We start from the raw sequence: 16,761 nt of genomic DNA, 5'->3' as shown, positions 1-16,761 counted from the left end.
TTTCTTCAGAATTACTGCAAGTAGTTTGGTTGAAGGCGGTTTAGCCTCCTCAATGGTTCATGATTGAAACTGATTAAACCGAGATGTTAACTGTTCATGCCTGGGGTCTACTGTATCATGTGAAAAGTACGATGCGAATTGACGACTCCCTGACCGAAACGCAAAGACGTACATGCAATTGCCCATAAAGAGGCAATATGACAAGGAGTCAGGAAGAAATTAGGCAATGGTAAACTCGGCTTGCTATACTTTCCAAATTGATTCCGTCATTTTGTGTCGAGCATGTGAGGTATTTGTGGTTTTCTTGCATCTCAGTAGCCAATATGGCCAGGTCTGCCATGAGAGTTATGATGTAACCAGCCTGCATCGTCGCAGAGGTGAAGCAATTATCAAATATACCTCTTGCTTTTCTTAAACTTACTATGTCATGCATCACGACCTTGATGACCCTGCAGACACCATTCCCTCTCAACGTTATCGAAATCAATATCTTTGACGAGATACCCTTCTGTGTATAAAACCCACTCTATTTCCTTACAGCGATCATCTTCTCCATCCCAATCCTTAAATATCAAAAACCACGCCAAGTCAAACCACCACATCGTTATCATATCACCTAAGATGAAGTTCCTCTCCACTATGCTGGGCTTCGCCGCCCTCACCAGCGCTGCTCCCTACGCCAGTATTCCCGCCAATAACGCCAGTGTTCCCGCCAACAACACCAGAGAGACCCGCATCGCCACCTGTAAGTCCAAGCCCATGATGAATCTGAACAAAACGTTTCACGAATCCAAGAACGAACCTTTTACTCACTATTGCTCGTCATCACAGTGTGGGATGCCTCTCAGTTCCAAGGTTCTTCTTACAATATTGAAGTGGCCACCCGCTGCGGTATGTGATCCCATAACACTGGCTCACTTGGCCAGCCAAACACAGTGTAAGCTGACAACTGATGTGATCCCCGTAGACTCGCTGGTACACACGTTCATGAACCTTGCCACGTCGTGGAAGGTCAGCGAGGGTTGGTACTGCGTTTTCTACGAGTATGTGCCTTTTCCTTCTTCCCCCTAAGACCCTTCTGAGCTCCTCCCCCCTCCTGTCCCGGGTTCCCTTTTCTTTGCATGCTTTCGCTATGGTTTTATATGTAGTTTGCGTGTTAACCACTTTTGTTTTTCCAAAAAACAGTGATCTAGGCTGCAAGCAAATCATCAGCGAGGAGCAAACAATGACCGAGCTTCCCAAGGAGCTAAGTAACCGGATTAGCTCCTACCACTGCGAGGAGGAGAACTAGTGCACGTAGATGGAAGCTCTGGGGTTGAATTGCCTGGAAACCACTTGTGTCCCTCTGTTAGGTTTAATCTTGCAGAGGCGTCAATTCAAAGATGAGCTAACATTGCGTTGATTACTCGAATCGTCGTTGCTGCGGTTCGCACCACGATCCCGCTGGTCTAACAACAACTCTAACTATTACCTAATCACCATATTTGTCCGGACACATGCCTAACGATTCGATTCACTTGAAAATGGCTACTTGAGGGTCTGACTTTGGTTCGTATAACGTATTGTTGGGTCATCTTCTAGATATGGTGCGAGAAGTATCGTCTTATTTACATGAATTTCTCCATCCGAATCCTTTTCCGTCTCTTGATCGCGCACCTTGTAGTTCCTATTAAGCCTGAATGAACGCTGCGTTTCTGACAGCCTGCCCCTTTTTAGGTGTAAATCGTCCTTCATGGATTCGGTATCTGATAGCGCGTAGAACTGCATAGCAGGACTACTCTGGAAGTCTAACATCTCTGCTCATCAACAACATCATGGTGGTTAGTCTCCATGGCTTGGACCTTCGATTAGTCCTTCCATCTCATAGTATGACCTCTGGCCATCCTCATGACCCTTGAAATGTTGTAATTCCCCTTGGTCCCCTTCACCTGGACTACTTCCCCTTCAGACATCTCAACCTTGAAACTTTCAAATACCTCAACCACTTCTCGGTCTTGAAAGTCAACGCTCGCTAATATCACTATGATTTGCCCCAGGATCGTTTCGAATATCTGATAATCCAAGAGTGCAGGACTGCTTCCCAAATCTTCGTCGAGAATCAAGATGCTGGGAAGCTAAGATAATCAGGATAAATACCCAGCAGAGAGGCTCAAGATGGTAGGTGCTTTTCCAAGTACATGTAGACCGGAGGCTCAGGGGGTTCGATGCCTCCAACCCCACTATAGGCATTGTTTCTCAGCCCTCCATTCTGTACCCCGGGATACTAAACTCATGCCTCCCACTCCCAACCCTCTTCACTTTCTCACTCCCCGGCAGCGTGACATCAGCATGCATATTTGGCGGCACTACTAGTTTCAACTGAAATCCATGCCGATCCACCTTCCAATCCGTCGACACCGTCCCGTACGGACTCAAATAACTCGCCTTCGCCTCGGTGATATTCCCACCCGGCACTACATTTACCTTGGCCGTCTTCCACCCCGGCTCAGCCGGCGCCAGTCCTCCCACAACCTGATGAATCCAATTTGCGACAGAACCAAAGGCATAATGATTAAACGACGTCATCGAACCCGGATTCACGGTCCCGTTGGCAAGCATACTGTCCCAGCGCTCCCATGTCGTCGTGCCGTTCATGACGACTTGGTATAACCATGATGGGACGGTCGTTTGCAGGATCATGCGGTAGAAGGTTGAGGTTAGGTTGTAATTGGTTAGTGTAAGTCCGAGGAGATGGGTACCGGCGAACCCTGTGCCGACAAGGTATTCATTATCCGCGATGATTTTCTGGAGCCGCTCGGCTGCTGCGGCAGAATGATCATCGTTGGCAAAGAGATCGAAGAATAATGGGAGTGTGAGGCCTGTTTGTGTCTCGTTGGCTACCATGCCATCTGCGCTGATCCAGGCATTGCCGAACGCGGTTTTGATCTTCGCCGCCCAGTCGCTATAGTACACTGCATCGTCCTTGAGGCCCAGAGCGGACGCCATCTTCGCGACGAGGTTGGTCACGTAGACGAGGTAGGCATCAGACACCAGGGAGCTGCTCGTGGTTGCATTACCGGGATCATCAGGTGGTGAAAGGGGGTCAAGCCAGTCACCGTACTGGTAGTACGAGTGATTCCACAACCCGACTTCGCTCCGTGGAATTCCAGTGTCTAGCCATGCTTTGGCACCCTTGTACTGTTCACGCAAAACGATGAGGTCGCCCGAGGCGATGTAGGCGTTCCAGGGGTTGGCGACTACGACGTCACCCCAGACTGCCGTTGGCGTTGTCCCTCCGGATGAGACGACGGGGATCACTGGAACGATTACCGGCGGTATGCCTGGTTATTGTTAGCAGATTACAAGACTTGCTTATGGGGGGTTTGGGGGGGCTGACTTTGGTTCGCCATTTGCTCCGATGAAACATCTTTCATCCAACCCCTCCAGAAGCCTGATGTGTCATAGAGGAAATTCGCGGTCGGGGAAAAGGCATGCGCATCTCCGGTCCAGCCAAGTCTTTCGTCTCGCTGGGGACAGTCGGTCGGGATGCTCATGAAGTTCCCCTTCATCGACCATCTCACGTTCTGATGCAGCTTGTTCAGCAATGCATTGGAGCACTCGAAGGAGCCAGTTTCTTGCATGTCGGAATGTACCACAATGGCAGTGACAGCATTATTGTCTAGTGGTGTGCTGTCCGTGGGCCACCCGTCGACCTGGACGTATCTGAACCCGTGATATGTGAAGGCAGGCTCCCAGGTCTGGACCCCTTTGCCCGCGAGGGTCAGGGTGTCTGTCTGCGTGGCGTTTCTCAGGGGCCGAGTGGCCACTTCGCCGTTCTCGAGGACTGACGGTCACATTAGCCTTCTCCATCAGTATTGACGATGAATCACACTTACCTTCAGTGTGTACCATACGGATTGACTGTCCTTCCGGTCCATCCACTTTCAATCGAAGCCAACCAACCAAATTCTGTCCAAAATCCAGAATCGTCTTCCCGGAAGCGCTCGTGAATATCTCTTGCAATTCGACTTCTTCCATTCGACGAATAGGGGGGCCATCTGGAGCAACAAGTCGTTTGTATGGCGCTTCGAGTTTCTTGACCCCAATCCAATCTGAAGGGTCAAATTCAGTGGTAGCCCAGCCTGGCTGCTCAAGTCTTGCGTCATAATTTTCACCATCATAGATCTCAGACGTGAGGATCGCTCCTATCCCAGATTGCCAGCTCAAATCGGTAGACACAGTCTGCTTCGTCCCGTCGGCGCTCTTGATGACCAGCAATGCCATCGCACCAAGCGTATCTCCCCAGATATTTCTATCGCCCCCATTCCATCCCAGGCGCGAAGAGTACCAACCCTCGCCAACTTGGATGCCAATCGCGTTCGTCCCAGTGTCAAGGAGATGAGTGACATCGTAGGTATCATACACAAGCCGATGATCATATGACTGCCAGCCTGGAGCCAGGACTGCGTTGCCAACCCTTTTGCCGTTGATGTACGCCTCGTACAAGCCGTAGGAAGTGATGTAAAGCCGCACGGATCCGATACCTTCCTCAACAGGGAACTCCTTTCGGAGCAGTACCGGCTGATGAGGGGCATCCTTTTCCGTCTCCTTGTCGGCGGCTATCATCATGGCTCCTTCCCACACCTCCTCGTTTAGCAGGCCGGTTTCTACGGTGAAAGCATCGGACCAATCTGTAGGCGGTGAATCGCCCGCGCCATACGCCCGGATCCTGATAGTGGCTGCTTCGGCAGATGCTAGAGAGACGGTCGGCCAAGGCACAAGAACCGAGTCGGATGAGTTGAAGTCGAATAGCTCTGGCTCGGCTTTTGCGCCCCGGGATACCTCGATGCTATACCCGCTCTGGGTCCAGTTGGGCGCATTACCGTCAAATCGCCATGAGATTCGAGGCTCGGTCTCCCCTATTCCCAGGGCGCTAGCATGGTGTTCGAACGAGACGTGAGAGACTGATACTGCCATTGCAGGTTCAGGTGGCTCAGATTCGGGTGTCTGGATCTGGTCTGCGGTCCTGCTGAATACAGAACCACTACCGCCATTTTCTTCCTTGCGAGTCATGGTATAAACCACGACCATTTATTCAGGCTAGTGATCTCACAGACTTTCCCTTTTTCATTTTTCTCAGGGTTGGTCGGTCAGGAAAACACCGAACGAAATGATGGACCCTATGCAGATCACGACCCCGTCGTCAAATCAGCACTTAGGGTGGGTGTATGTTGCCGGTCGCGATCCTCTCAAGCCTGTTGATTTTGCAAGGCACCCATCTAGTTGCGGGGGAGCAGCATCGAGGGTCCGTCTAGTAGTGCATATGACGTTCACAATGCCGACTCCCTTCTTGTTTTCTTCAAAGAGCAACGAAATCGTACTGCCGAGGGATCTAGAGTGCTGCAACCCCCGCAAATGTATGCAAGTTCCCCAAACCCGACCTCCATCTTCACTCCAGTTCTTTCAGGACGAAATATCACCAAGAGGATGTCGTTCTCCGCATGCCAAGGCCCGCATGCCGATGTCCGGGGCAGGTATTCGGGTCACGATGAGAACTGGAGCCAATGAGGAAGGGTCAGACTAATGTATGGCCGGAAGTGGAGTTTATCACTGGTTTTCGGGATTTCCGAGGTGCTGGGTATGGATGCTGTGTCACATTGGCGGCAGTCAATGCGGCTGGTGTTGTCGGGACTCTGGATTAGGAGGGGCAGAACAGAAAGGATTCAAAAGGCACATATATGAACTGGGTGAAGATTCAGAATCAATAATTTTAAGGATCTGTATAGTGATTCCGAGATCTGACAAATTCGGGGACGTATGGGGAGGCTATGGCGGTTTTCGAAATTTCCCAACTCGGGAGGTCAGGATTGGATCAAACTAGGATAGATGAGCCCTTCAGCGCAAATATTTTGGAGTAATTTACTCTCGCAATTCTCACAGCTCAGTCACGTTAACAAAGTATCTCTCTACCATAGGATGAAATCACTGACTCATGACGAGAGTCGTATAGAGGTGCGAGTCACTATTTGATCGATATCCCGGGAAGGAAGATGGGGTGGTGGTGAGCCTCACCATCTGAGGAGGACTTGAATCATCGGCAGAATAGCCTTATTGAGTAAACTTTCCTATCACTCAGATGAAGCTAACGTGCCTGTAGTAGAGCCTTGAAACGGAAATATTCCCTGCAAGACTGACGTTCGAAGTCAGTAGTCGAGCAGCCAGGTGCTCTTTTAGGCTCGTTAAAGGCTGCGAATGAGCTGATGTATACATGCCATGGCGTTTAAATGAATGGATTGCATCTATGACAGTCAGTCGCTTGTTTAGTGAGTCTTATTCTCAGGAGAATTATCAACACGGACACGGTGTCAATAGGAGACCAAGGAGAACCCTTTCCTGGGGAATACTCGTCAGGAACTATATTGTCAACAACATATTTCACTGGGAATGATCAGGGTCTCAAATTTGATGCAGATACTTTGATTCTGATATTTATCATAGTAGTCAAAATAATAATAATCGAAGGCTATCTCGCTATACCATCCGGTATAGCTCTTTCTATACAATCTATAAATACAAACCCCACTCCATCTATCCATGCAGTCTTGATATCAGCCATTGTTCCTCCTCGAGAATATCTAGCTGAAAAACTCAAAATCATCCCCATTTCGCTCTGGCATGCTCCCTTCATCGCTTTCATGAGATAGCCTCGTCATTGTGTTCAAGTAGATCCCACTCTAGCGTAATCTCTTTTTGTGCTTCTCCGCGCGAAGCTGGAAGTCGCCTTTCTCGAACTCCTCCTCTCTGACTCTCTTCCTAGTCTTTTCCGTAGCACTCATCTCCTTCCTCTTCTTCTTCTTCTTCTTCTTAACATTGTAAATATGCTTCCGGCACTGCGCGGCGCTCCAGCGCTTCTCAGGATTGGTTCTCAACATGCCCTTTAATAACCCGGCGACATCTTCCCACTCAGAATCTGATTCGAACCGGCGCAGTAATATGTTGGCTTGGCGAATGCATTCCTTGGGCGCTTGATAATAGTATGAAAAGTCCCAAGCAAGATCTGCGAGTGTTATGCCTAGCATCCAGATGTCAACTTTGGTGTGCGACGATTCGCCGATTTCTGAATCGGTGGGTGCGGCTGATGCGAGACCAAAGTCTGTAAGTTTGAAGGAAGGAGTAGTCTTGGTCCTGGTACTGGCGCTGGTGTTGAAGGGAGAGGTGGATGAAGAATAGGAGAGCAAAATGTTGGCGGGTTTGATGTCGTAGTGTGCCACGTTGAAGTTCGAGTGTATGTAATCCAGAGCGTCGCACATCTGTTTTGCCAGGGTCCAGACATCCGATGCGGGCCATTGGGCAGGCGCATGATGCTTCAGGATATCTCCTCCAGGGCAATACTCCAGTACGAGTGCGACTTCCTTGCTGCAGAAGTCGATACAGTCGACGATGTGCTCCTATTGATGTGTGGTCAGCTTGAAGACTTAGGGGTTAGAGACAACAATTGGGACAGAACTGGTGACTTCACTTACGTGATGTACCCTCTTCAAGATCTTCCACTCAGTACGGACTTCATCCAAACTAGAGACGCCAGGATTGTGAAACTTGACCGCGACGACCTGCGATCCGCGCTGGTTGACACCACGATGAACAGTGCCGAAGGAGCCACTTCCAAGACGCGTTCGTGCGTGCTTCAGGACCAGATAGTCACCGCTGACGCCCTCCGGTTGTTGGGGAATAGAGTGGACCATATCTTGATTGCTCTGCGTCGTAAGTTTGGTGATTTCCAGTCGCAGCTGCCTCTGGAAGAGTTTGTGATACTTCTCAAGTAGGACGTTCTTCTCGTCCTTTTTCATCAAGGTGGTGACGACGACGTAAGTTCCAATTCCGGTCTGCAGGGCCACGGTTAGGAGCTCGACTGTTCCGTCGTGGCAGTTGATAGCGCGGCCCGATGCCGCAAGGGTCCTGGTGTTGCTGAAAGGTTCGTAGAAGAGAGTAAAAAAGGTGCCAAGCTGGTCGACCTTCAGGCGAAAGGTCTTGCCGTTCTCGTCGCTGTTGTTGGTACCAGGCAGGAGGATGTCACCGTCTGCTCTCTGACATCCTGCGGGTCGGAAGGTGATTGTTCTGTACTCGGCTTCCTTAATCAGTGGGAGCCCCAAATCATGCCCCAGGCTACCACGCTTTCGTGAACAAGGCAATCGCCGCTTCTGCCCGGATGGGTCGTACTCGATATGCTCGTCCCACTCGAGCCATACGCCGTTGTGCCATACTCTGACCTGGATAGCGTCCCTGGGCGCCATGATGGAAGTGAGGGCCCTGATTTATCGACGGTATTGCAAGTGAAATGGTAGGATCAATGCTTAGCGATTGAGGGAAAGTTAGTAGGTACGTCAAGATTCGTGACTGCGCGAGGCTTGAGGGTTGGCGACGATGGGTGGTCGCGGCAAGATTATTAGTCGGCAGAAGACCACTAATTGTGCGGGCCTTTATTCCTGTGCAGATTTTGTTGTTTTCTCGCAGCGCGATGGTTGCGTGAATCCCGATGGTGAGGTCGAGGTGATGTCGAGTGGTGGAGCTCTGGGCTGGAGGAAAAGGGGGTTGGTGAGATCAGGCAAAGGTGTAGCGTTGAACCGCTGAAAGGTAGCAAAATAATTGGCGATGCCTCGTAAATTAATCTTTGTGATTTTTAATTTACTCAGATTTCAGAATCGCGGAAGTGTCAGGTTTCATACCATGGTTCGTGACAGCCTCTTTGGTTCTCCAGATACGAAGGCGCGTCTTTACCTGTCAGGGCAGCGGCCCAATAGACCGCGGAAAAGTTTAAGGCTATCTATTGAATAATAATCTATCTCATGGAACATGAACAAAAGGAATACCTCTCCATGCTTTCCAAATCCGGGAAAGGCTTGTCTAGGGAAACCAGTGGTGCCGCCACTATCGTGAACTTGGTGAGGTGGACGGATGTACAAGGCAAAGCCTCAGCGAAAATTTTTATTGCCTTCCATCTCATTAAATATCAGGTGAACAGGGGTGACCTGTAGAAAGATAGCCTGAGTTGACGAACGAAGAATTGGATTTTGTCTCAGGCAATAATAGTCTCGATGTATGTCGAAGGCCCCTTGCCTTATTTAGGGGGCTTGTGACTTGAGTCTGAGGGGGTATGTACGATACGATTTGATATTTTGAGACCTAAATGAAATGAATGATGGCCGTTTCCAGCTCTTAAATAGTTCAGAGCACATACTAATGATGAACTGCCGAGAATATGGATATGCACTCACTTGTCGATTTTAGACCGAGGGCCAAATCTGGTGGCATTGTCGATGTGCCCTTTGATGCCACTGCCATAATCTTAGACACATCTCATAGCTACTTTCTGCTTGAGAATATCAAGATCAAAGGTTTATTCGTCGCCGGATTTTCACTGCTGTTTGAATTATGTGTTTTCTTTCCTAAAGTAATTTCCAGGTAAATCTTGGACTCTACTATTATCCTGAAGTTCGTAGACTGTTTGACCTCCTCTTTCATTATAGCTCAGGTCTGCGGTTATAGCAGCCTCTTGATGGGCCCCATGTGCCTGTTACTGGGTTAAAGGTCAAAGGCTGAACGCTTTATTTGTTTCCAACTTGAGGCGGTGGTGTATCTCCTGGTGCTTGTGGTCATGATTCTGGTTTTACGTAGTCTCTGAAGCTGATACCAGTCACTTTCCCCTTTTGCACCCTATTTAGCCCAGAGTTCAATAGCCACATCAGAATCTGATCCTCATGATTCTCCATTCCACCAAAGATATTGTGAACCTTTTCCTTATCACGAAGTCCATGGCCATGTTTCTGCCTTCGGAGGTGTAGTTTGACTCGCAGATACCCCAGTCCTTCCAGTGAAAGTGGTCGTTGGATAGGAATCAACGGAGCACGAAATAACTTAAAGTTGATACTGGCAATATCGAGGTCATTTGTGTCTCCTTTATTACGCCTGATTTTGCAGTGACGTGACGAAGTCACGCTCAAGTACACATAATTGACCCTTAGATAACTGAGCGTGAAGTTCTGCCAATGCCTTACTCAATGCGATGATTGAGATCAACTCGCAATACTCTAGTGACAAACACGTTGAATTCATGACCCTGTTGGGGTTCCGAATAGACAGCCGCGAACAAGTTCAGCCTAAATGAGTTTGAGCCGTAGATAGTAAGAAGCTTCTTCTACGTCACAGTATGTCCTTGTCAACCAGATATTCCAGAGAGACGCTGCGTATACATCGCCAGCAACTTGAATGGACGTTTTCTCCATGAACCAATCTGAACCATGTGGCAAGCTGAAGGGACAGAATGGACCATATCATGTTCAATCAGGAAAGTTTCCTCACCTATTCATATCCCATAAATTGCCAAGGTTCATCCGACATTCCGTGGTTGAGGAAAAAGAAAAGAAAAGAAACACCACAGAAATTAAGAATCTGCTCGTTGTCGCGGCCAGGCACATTGCTTACCTGGGAAGCACACGCGCTTAGGATACCCCCAAATAAACAGCATGTCACTATTGTTCAGCATTGACAAGCTCAAGCCGCCGCATATACGGCCAGTGAGAGCTAATTGCTGTTCCAAGCAGACCTAGTACTAAATAACCATGACCATCGCCTGGCAATGGGACTCAGCAAACCCAAGCCTCAGTGGCGTCCACGGGGAAGCTTTGCCATGGCTTTGTAGAAGACAGGTAGGCACTCATCTCGCCACGATGCCACGCAACGCAATGAGTTGATGAGAGAAAGACAGATAGATCGACCGCGTCCCTGCAGAAACAAGCGCAAAGACTACTGTAGATGCGATGTGCCCCTCACTGCACTTACGAGCGCATGCGTGCATACATACATACACATATATATATATATATATATATCCATACGCAAGCCCGTCATGCAACACGAGTCGAGACAATACAATCAGCCTCTAGCACCGCTTCGATCGAGCATCTGTCCTCGTACTGCAGGGGTACGACGTCCGCCTCGTCAGGCGCAAGTCAAGTGAACTCATAACTTCACTCCAGACCGCACGAGCGAAGCGATTCTCCCCGCCTAGGGTTCAGCCAAGCATGGAACCCCTGAACACGCTACCAAAGTAGTAGAGTTATACAAAGGCGGCCCCGAATCTGTACTTTAGTAGCAAAACCGAAAAACAATCCGCATAAAAACACGTGGACGCGACCCGTCCTGCAGGCCCGGAACCTTATCAAAGGCTGGCTGTGAAACCTGGCTGGCATTTTGTTCTTGAACAGCTTCGACGATGGGCAACTAATGCTCTCATTACGAGCATGGGGCGGAGCATCCACCCATTGACAAGATAAGCCACCAGGTACCTTTATCTCTCCGGCTTCGAAGCCGGCAGAAACTTGACAGTCAAGTGATCTCAAAGATTCTACGCTGTAGTGTAAATACGTGGAATTTGAGTTAGCTGGCTTTGTTTCCACTGGACCGAAGGACACCTATACAAGTGCATAGCATGCAAGTCCAGAGTTGAAGTCTTCAAGTGGCTTCAATTTCCTCGGCTCCATCTCTACACAGCTTGATTTGACCCGGAATCGAAATGACTTTGCGTTTTGAAGTCTTGCTGCCAGCAACAACCCGAACTGCTCTTATCTCTAGAGCGACAACCGGCCAATTATCGGACTTATTCATCAGCCAAGACATGTTGCTGATAGGATTTTGATAACACGAGAAGGCTCCGATAAGACTCCGATAAGACTCTACGTAGTGATAAGGTCTTGATGACATCATTCCGTCTGCTCCGGAATCCAGAGCGTTGAGTCCAGAGAAGTTCAAGCAATGCTAGGCACATTAGTTCACGAAGCATCAGAGGCACAAAGGTGAGTATCAAATGCTTGTTCATTTTGCATGTGCTAATTGTCATCGCTGACAAGCCTATCTATCTAGGAATTCAGTCCAATGCGGAAGTGGATTCTGGCCTATCTTCCGTCCCTTCCCTGTCCCGTTCAAGCCATCAATCGGGACAAAAGCCATCGTACACACTTATTCACTCTTCATCCTTCCCTGACCCAGACGTGTTTCATCCTTCCCTTTTTGATCCGAACCGCAAAAATCAAAGTAAGATTCCGATCGCTTGATGTGTGGTATGGCCAGCCCGAGCATTGGCCCCAGCCCCTCAACTCCTGTGAATGATGCTGCGGGTGATGTGAATCTGCAAATTCCTTGGTATCGGCAGATATGTTTTGCCACCTGTGTTCCCCTTCCTATAAACGCCATGGGCCATGCAAAATGCGAAGCAAAAGCAGAAAAAATAAAATCGCAGTAAGAAGAACTGGTAGGAAGACAAATCGACATCTGTCGCGCTGGTGGATAATGCCCATTGAACACTTGGAGTCCTCCAAAGGGGCGGATTTTTGTGATGTCCCGAGATGGCAGTGTGAGTTCAGGGATAGTAATGACCGGCGCCCGTCGGCCGACCACTGTAACCGGGCAAAAAGTCAGGAACGATTCCGGTTCGTACATTCCGGCGCCCAAGTGGTTGATAATGCATTTGGGCAGACCCTAAATGGTATTCGGAGAGGGGAATCGAGGGAGGGGGATAGTTGAGGGTATTAACAGGCCGCACCGGCTTGTACGGGCTATTTCGCTGCTGCAGGTACACGGAAGGCGAGTTCGAAATTGGCGTATGCGTGTTGAAAGGTTCCGTTAGAGGCGACGAGCCGTATACAGTCAAGCCGCTTGGACTTTGTCGCTTAGTAGGCGTACCGAAACTGGACGGTGCTGTGTAAGATGGAGTTTGGGGACCGCAAGTGGCGAGGACTGCCATCTGTGGTGCCCAGGTTGTCGCATTCTGATACGCCGAGGTCATGGCTCGAATACCTGACCCAATTGGAGGCAAGGATACCGATGCAGGAACTTGGCCCTGAGTATGGCTCGATGGTGGTGGGTAAGCGCCAGCTTGCGACGTGGCGGCCTGGCCGATATCCAAAGTGAGCTGAGGAATGGGCAGCCGCACCGACTCGGCAGGCTGCCGGCCTGTGGCAGATAAAGTAGCAGCAACTTGGCGATTAATGCGTTTTGGTGCAGGTTCAACAAGCTCTGGACGTTCCAAGCTCCTCTTCCTATGTCCACCGAGTCCAAGATTAGGTTTGGCGGCCAGTGGGGACACCGAGGGGGTCGGCTGATACTGTCCGTGCCAGTTCTGATGCCCGTTGTATGTCACGGTATTAGGTGAGTATACCGTGAGTGACGATGATGTTCCTTGCAAGGCAGCAGGCAAAATGCCGGTCGGCGATGGAATAGGTGAGCTGAATCGATGGGTAGGTGACATATTGAGAGGTGCCATGGGAGCCTGTCGGCGTCGCAGCTCGGCTTGCTCGCTCATCTCGGCCCTCTCGCAGTACTCGTGGAAACACGACAGCTTTTGCAGCCACTCAGCCCATTGTTCCTTGGACGTCAACAGCCCGTATCGCATGTTGCTCAGGAACTCAACTTCCATAACATGGATCTCCTTCACGGCAATACCAGACACTTCGGCCCAGGTCTTGTTGGTGTAGGTATTGTCATCGAGGACTGCGAAGTTGGTTGGTTTCAATTCAATGGAGTCAAGAGGGGCGGGAGACAGGTGCTTGCTAACTCACATTTGTTGCCCAGCATCAAGGCCACCGTCAAAAGTCTGTACTCACTGCCGGGGCTACCATTGACCTTGGGATTCGTGCACTTTAACCGGTAGACGAAAAGCAGGGCCAAAAGTACGACGTTCTGCGTGACTTGAGTAGTTGTGAGAATACTGTTAACCCACTTCTTGTAGTCCGCACATGGCCGAGTGTGCTTCGCCAGGGGAGGGATTGTCAAGTTTGCTTGTCGAACCTTGATCTGTTCCGCTGCTTGAATCGTTTCGATGTTCTCAAACCAGAAGAAGCAGGTCATCTAATATATGTCAGTCGGGATATTCGAGTGAGCGGACGAGGTGACGGCAGCAATTATCCCACACATCCTTCGTCTCCAGGATCTTTTGAGGAACTCTCTAAAGCACCGGTTCATCCGACTGAGGTGAGAAGGTATTTGGTGGAATAATTGTAGCCATTGCCAGTGAGGAGGCGGCGCAGAAGGCAACTTACCAAGGCAGCAAAGTCATCCAGATTACCACCATTGGGACTTATACAGCTGGGGAGCTGTAGACTGTGCATGACCATGGTCGAGTCCCTCCTTGAGACTGTTCCTCCTTCCGAGTGTACGTGCGATGTTGCGGTCGACGAGGGCGTCGATGGTCGAGTCGAGTGTCGGGAAGAAGCCGAGTGCGGGTGGGGATTGGCCACTATTGTGGATGCATAGTAAATCTGCTGCGCTGAGGGTGGTTGAGATTGAAGCTGAGGTTGGTGCTGGAATTGATGTTGCTGGTGTTGCGGTGGATTCCTTGGGTTCAGGACGGCCTCACAAGGCGCTCCCCCCGTCCGACTTTGTGGTTGTCTCCCAAGGCTGTTGTAGGTTGACGCAAGCACATGGTTGGCATGATGGTACGCCGTACTCATGCTGTCCTCTGCCGGCGGCGTTCGAAGCCCGCCCGTGTGAAGGGCAGCTTCGTCAGCCAGAGAGGCTTCTTGCACCTTCTGCAGACTTAAGGGTGGAGGGGCACCTCTTCGTGACTGATGCAATAAGGAATGTGCCGGAGATGGGAGGTGCGGATGTAGAGCCGAGCGGACGGTCGAGACTGCCGAAGACATTGGGGGTAATTATTAGAATTCGGAGGGTGATCGTGCAAATTGTGAGAGAGGAAGGCGGGTTAGGGACGGCAGATGGCAAGGCTGTTCCTGTTGTTCGAGATTGTTGGGTAGTGAAGGATGTGTGACCGAAGCGAAGGTGCGAGGTGAAGTCGTCTCCGAAATCTTCTCCATTCGCTAGCAACCGTTCTTCACTTGCTTCCAACCAACTTCAGCTTCCCGCGGCGTGGGTATTATAGTTGCAAGACTGCAGAGTCCTTTCTCGTCAAACATTCATATGTGAGCCATGTCGTGTGGAACCAAACTCTTGGGCGTTGGTTGAGGAACTCAGTTCAGACGTTGCTGGTGATATATCGCGGCGGCCGGTGGTTGAGTTGCAGCTGCACGTTTCGAGATGCCAACACAAGACACAGTGGGAAACAAGAATGGAAGCTCGGCTCCCTTCCACGTTCAAACTGTTCAATATTGGTAATCCAAAGCCGGTGTATCAAGTTTCTGTCGTCCCTGGAATTGCTGGGACAGCAACCAGAATCAATTGGGACTTGGGCGTCCATCGAGTAATATACGATCATTACGCTATGTAGGTTCAAGGTACCGGCCAAATTGAGAATGGTGGTTGACGGTGTCTGATGCGGCGTTATGGGCTTTGGCCAGTACGGAGGTACAATGCATGGACAGGCATGGGAAGAAAGGACCCCAAAAAAAAGGGGGTGTGGCCAGCAAGCCCGAAGGGAGAGGGGTGCGTGACGGAAAATAAGTGTGGAGCAGGGTTACCGGCTGGCCTCAGAATTGTGAATGTGAAAGCCCCAAAAAAATTGCACACGCAGCCCACGCACCACGAAACCGCGCACCCACGGTGGTGGCATGGCACCTTGCGCATGCTTTTCGTTTCCGTGGCAGAAGAAAATGGGTGTGGTCCTGAAGCTAAAGAGTGGGCCGGGGTGAGACTAACCGTTTCGTGGTGACTACAATGTACCCTGTGAACTAACACACTCACAAGTACTCGGCTGGGTTGGCCAGTCTTTGCTTTGCAGCTAGGTTCTTTAGTTGGCTGGTCAGGGAGAGTGAAAATGGCAACATGGGGTACGAATACTAGACTTTGTACACCACTGCGGCGTTGATGGATGCTCTCGTGGGCCATGGATGGATGGATGATGATGATGCTAATGGATCACCGCTTGCCTAATGTGGTGCCGTGGTAGCCATTGCGGAATTGATAGTTTGGCGGTCCTTGAATGATGAATGCACACGAACGAATGGACACGCTCACTCATCCGCAAGCAGCAGCAACAACATCAGGCAGGAACGAAAGGAAGAAGGCAACCAGCCACCAGGCATTGGTAGGATGCATCGGACGGACGACGCGGATGGGCGCACTGCACTGGGGGAATGATGTGGTTGGCCAGTCATTTTTGGTGCAGCCGTCGGCGGTTTGAGTAGATCGTCTTCGTAGTCTCCCTGCCGTCCGTCGTTAAATGGTTGAGGTTGCGTGCGGTTGCGTGACGGAGGAGCAACAACCACTTTGGTTGCTTTGGGTGCTTGTGACGCACCGCAGTACGTCCTTCCTTTGATTACTCGCTTAACCCCTTCAGAGACGTACTGGGCTATTTATTCCGTCATGTTATCGATATGCTGGGCTGGCGCAGCAGTCAAACCCAACTCGTCAAGCTAAACTAGAAAAGCGCCCCTACCTCACTACCTAATCCCTAGTCCGTTATTTGTCCTCTCTCTCTCTCTGAATCTCGCTCTCTTTCTCTCTCACAGCCAAAAATCTTGAATGCCACCAAGCAGCAAGGCCCAGGCACTGCTGGTGGTGGTGGTGGTGTTGCGTCGCCTGAGCACCACTGTGCCATTGTAACTGTGGAGCACGTGAGGGTATTAGAGGCCTGGTCCATCATCCATCTTTGGTTTGTGGCTCAGAGCTCCTATGGATACACTACACCTCAGCTGGGCAGTATGGTCCGCGGTTCAACTTATTATTTTAAAAATGGTGGCTACTATGTAGACAAGTGGCCCTAGACTCAAATGCTGCCGCACACAGTTTGAGCAAGATGATGCACGTGTCCCACAGTTGGTCAAGTTTTGGAGTGGG

The 16,761-nt window shown here is 50.2% G+C and overlaps 5 protein-coding genes across 5 annotated transcripts; 2 read left to right on the top strand and 3 right to left on the bottom strand.

The window, feature by feature from the left end:
* Positions 1 to 621: 621 nt before the first annotated feature.
* On the top strand, positions 622 to 1,071 carry BCR38DRAFT_486198 (uncharacterized protein; the record flags this gene model as incomplete). Its single annotated transcript, XM_040863998.1, has 3 exons — positions 622 to 745; positions 832 to 891; positions 968 to 1,071. 3 exons carry the CDS (start codon positions 622 to 624, stop codon positions 1,069 to 1,071), a joined length of 288 nt encoding a protein of 95 aa, XP_040715115.1.
* Positions 1,072 to 2,235: 1,164 nt separating this feature from the next.
* BCR38DRAFT_458585 (extracellular glycosyl hydrolase family 78 protein) lies at positions 2,236 to 4,956 on the bottom strand (the record flags this gene model as incomplete). Its single annotated transcript, XM_040862187.1, has 3 exons — positions 2,236 to 3,320; positions 3,377 to 3,823; positions 3,876 to 4,956. 3 exons carry the CDS (start codon positions 4,954 to 4,956, stop codon positions 2,236 to 2,238), a joined length of 2,613 nt encoding a protein of 870 aa, XP_040715114.1.
* A 1,757-nt stretch (positions 4,957 to 6,713) lies between these two features.
* Positions 6,714 to 8,270, bottom strand: BCR38DRAFT_486196 (kinase-like domain-containing protein; the record flags this gene model as incomplete). The annotated part of the gene is made up of 2 exons (XM_040863997.1): positions 6,714 to 7,427; positions 7,503 to 8,270. The coding sequence occupies 2 exons, from the start codon at positions 8,268 to 8,270 to the stop codon at positions 6,714 to 6,716; spliced, it is 1,482 nt and encodes a 493-aa protein (XP_040715113.1).
* A 4,121-nt stretch (positions 8,271 to 12,391) lies between these two features.
* Positions 12,392 to 14,144, bottom strand: BCR38DRAFT_344660 (uncharacterized protein; the record flags this gene model as incomplete). Its single annotated transcript, XM_040856119.1, has 3 exons — positions 12,392 to 13,521; positions 13,590 to 13,878; positions 14,070 to 14,144. 3 exons carry the CDS (start codon positions 14,142 to 14,144, stop codon positions 12,392 to 12,394), a joined length of 1,494 nt encoding a protein of 497 aa, XP_040715112.1.
* On the top strand, positions 14,035 to 15,051 carry BCR38DRAFT_228699 (uncharacterized protein). The gene has a single exon (XM_040854300.1). The coding sequence runs from the start codon at positions 14,192 to 14,194 to the stop codon at positions 14,795 to 14,797; it is 606 nt and encodes a 201-aa protein (XP_040715111.1). The 5' UTR covers positions 14,035 to 14,191; the 3' UTR covers positions 14,798 to 15,051.
* Positions 15,052 to 16,761: the final 1,710 nt, after the last annotated feature.

Source organism: Pseudomassariella vexata, assembly GCF_002105095.1.
Source record: "Pseudomassariella vexata strain CBS 129021 chromosome Unknown BCR38scaffold_8, whole genome shotgun sequence".
Taxonomy (NCBI): Eukaryota; Fungi; Ascomycota; class Sordariomycetes; order Amphisphaeriales; family Pseudomassariaceae; genus Pseudomassariella; species Pseudomassariella vexata.
The sequence above is the reverse complement of the archived record's forward strand: the minus strand, read 5'-3'. Positions and strand labels throughout refer to the sequence as shown.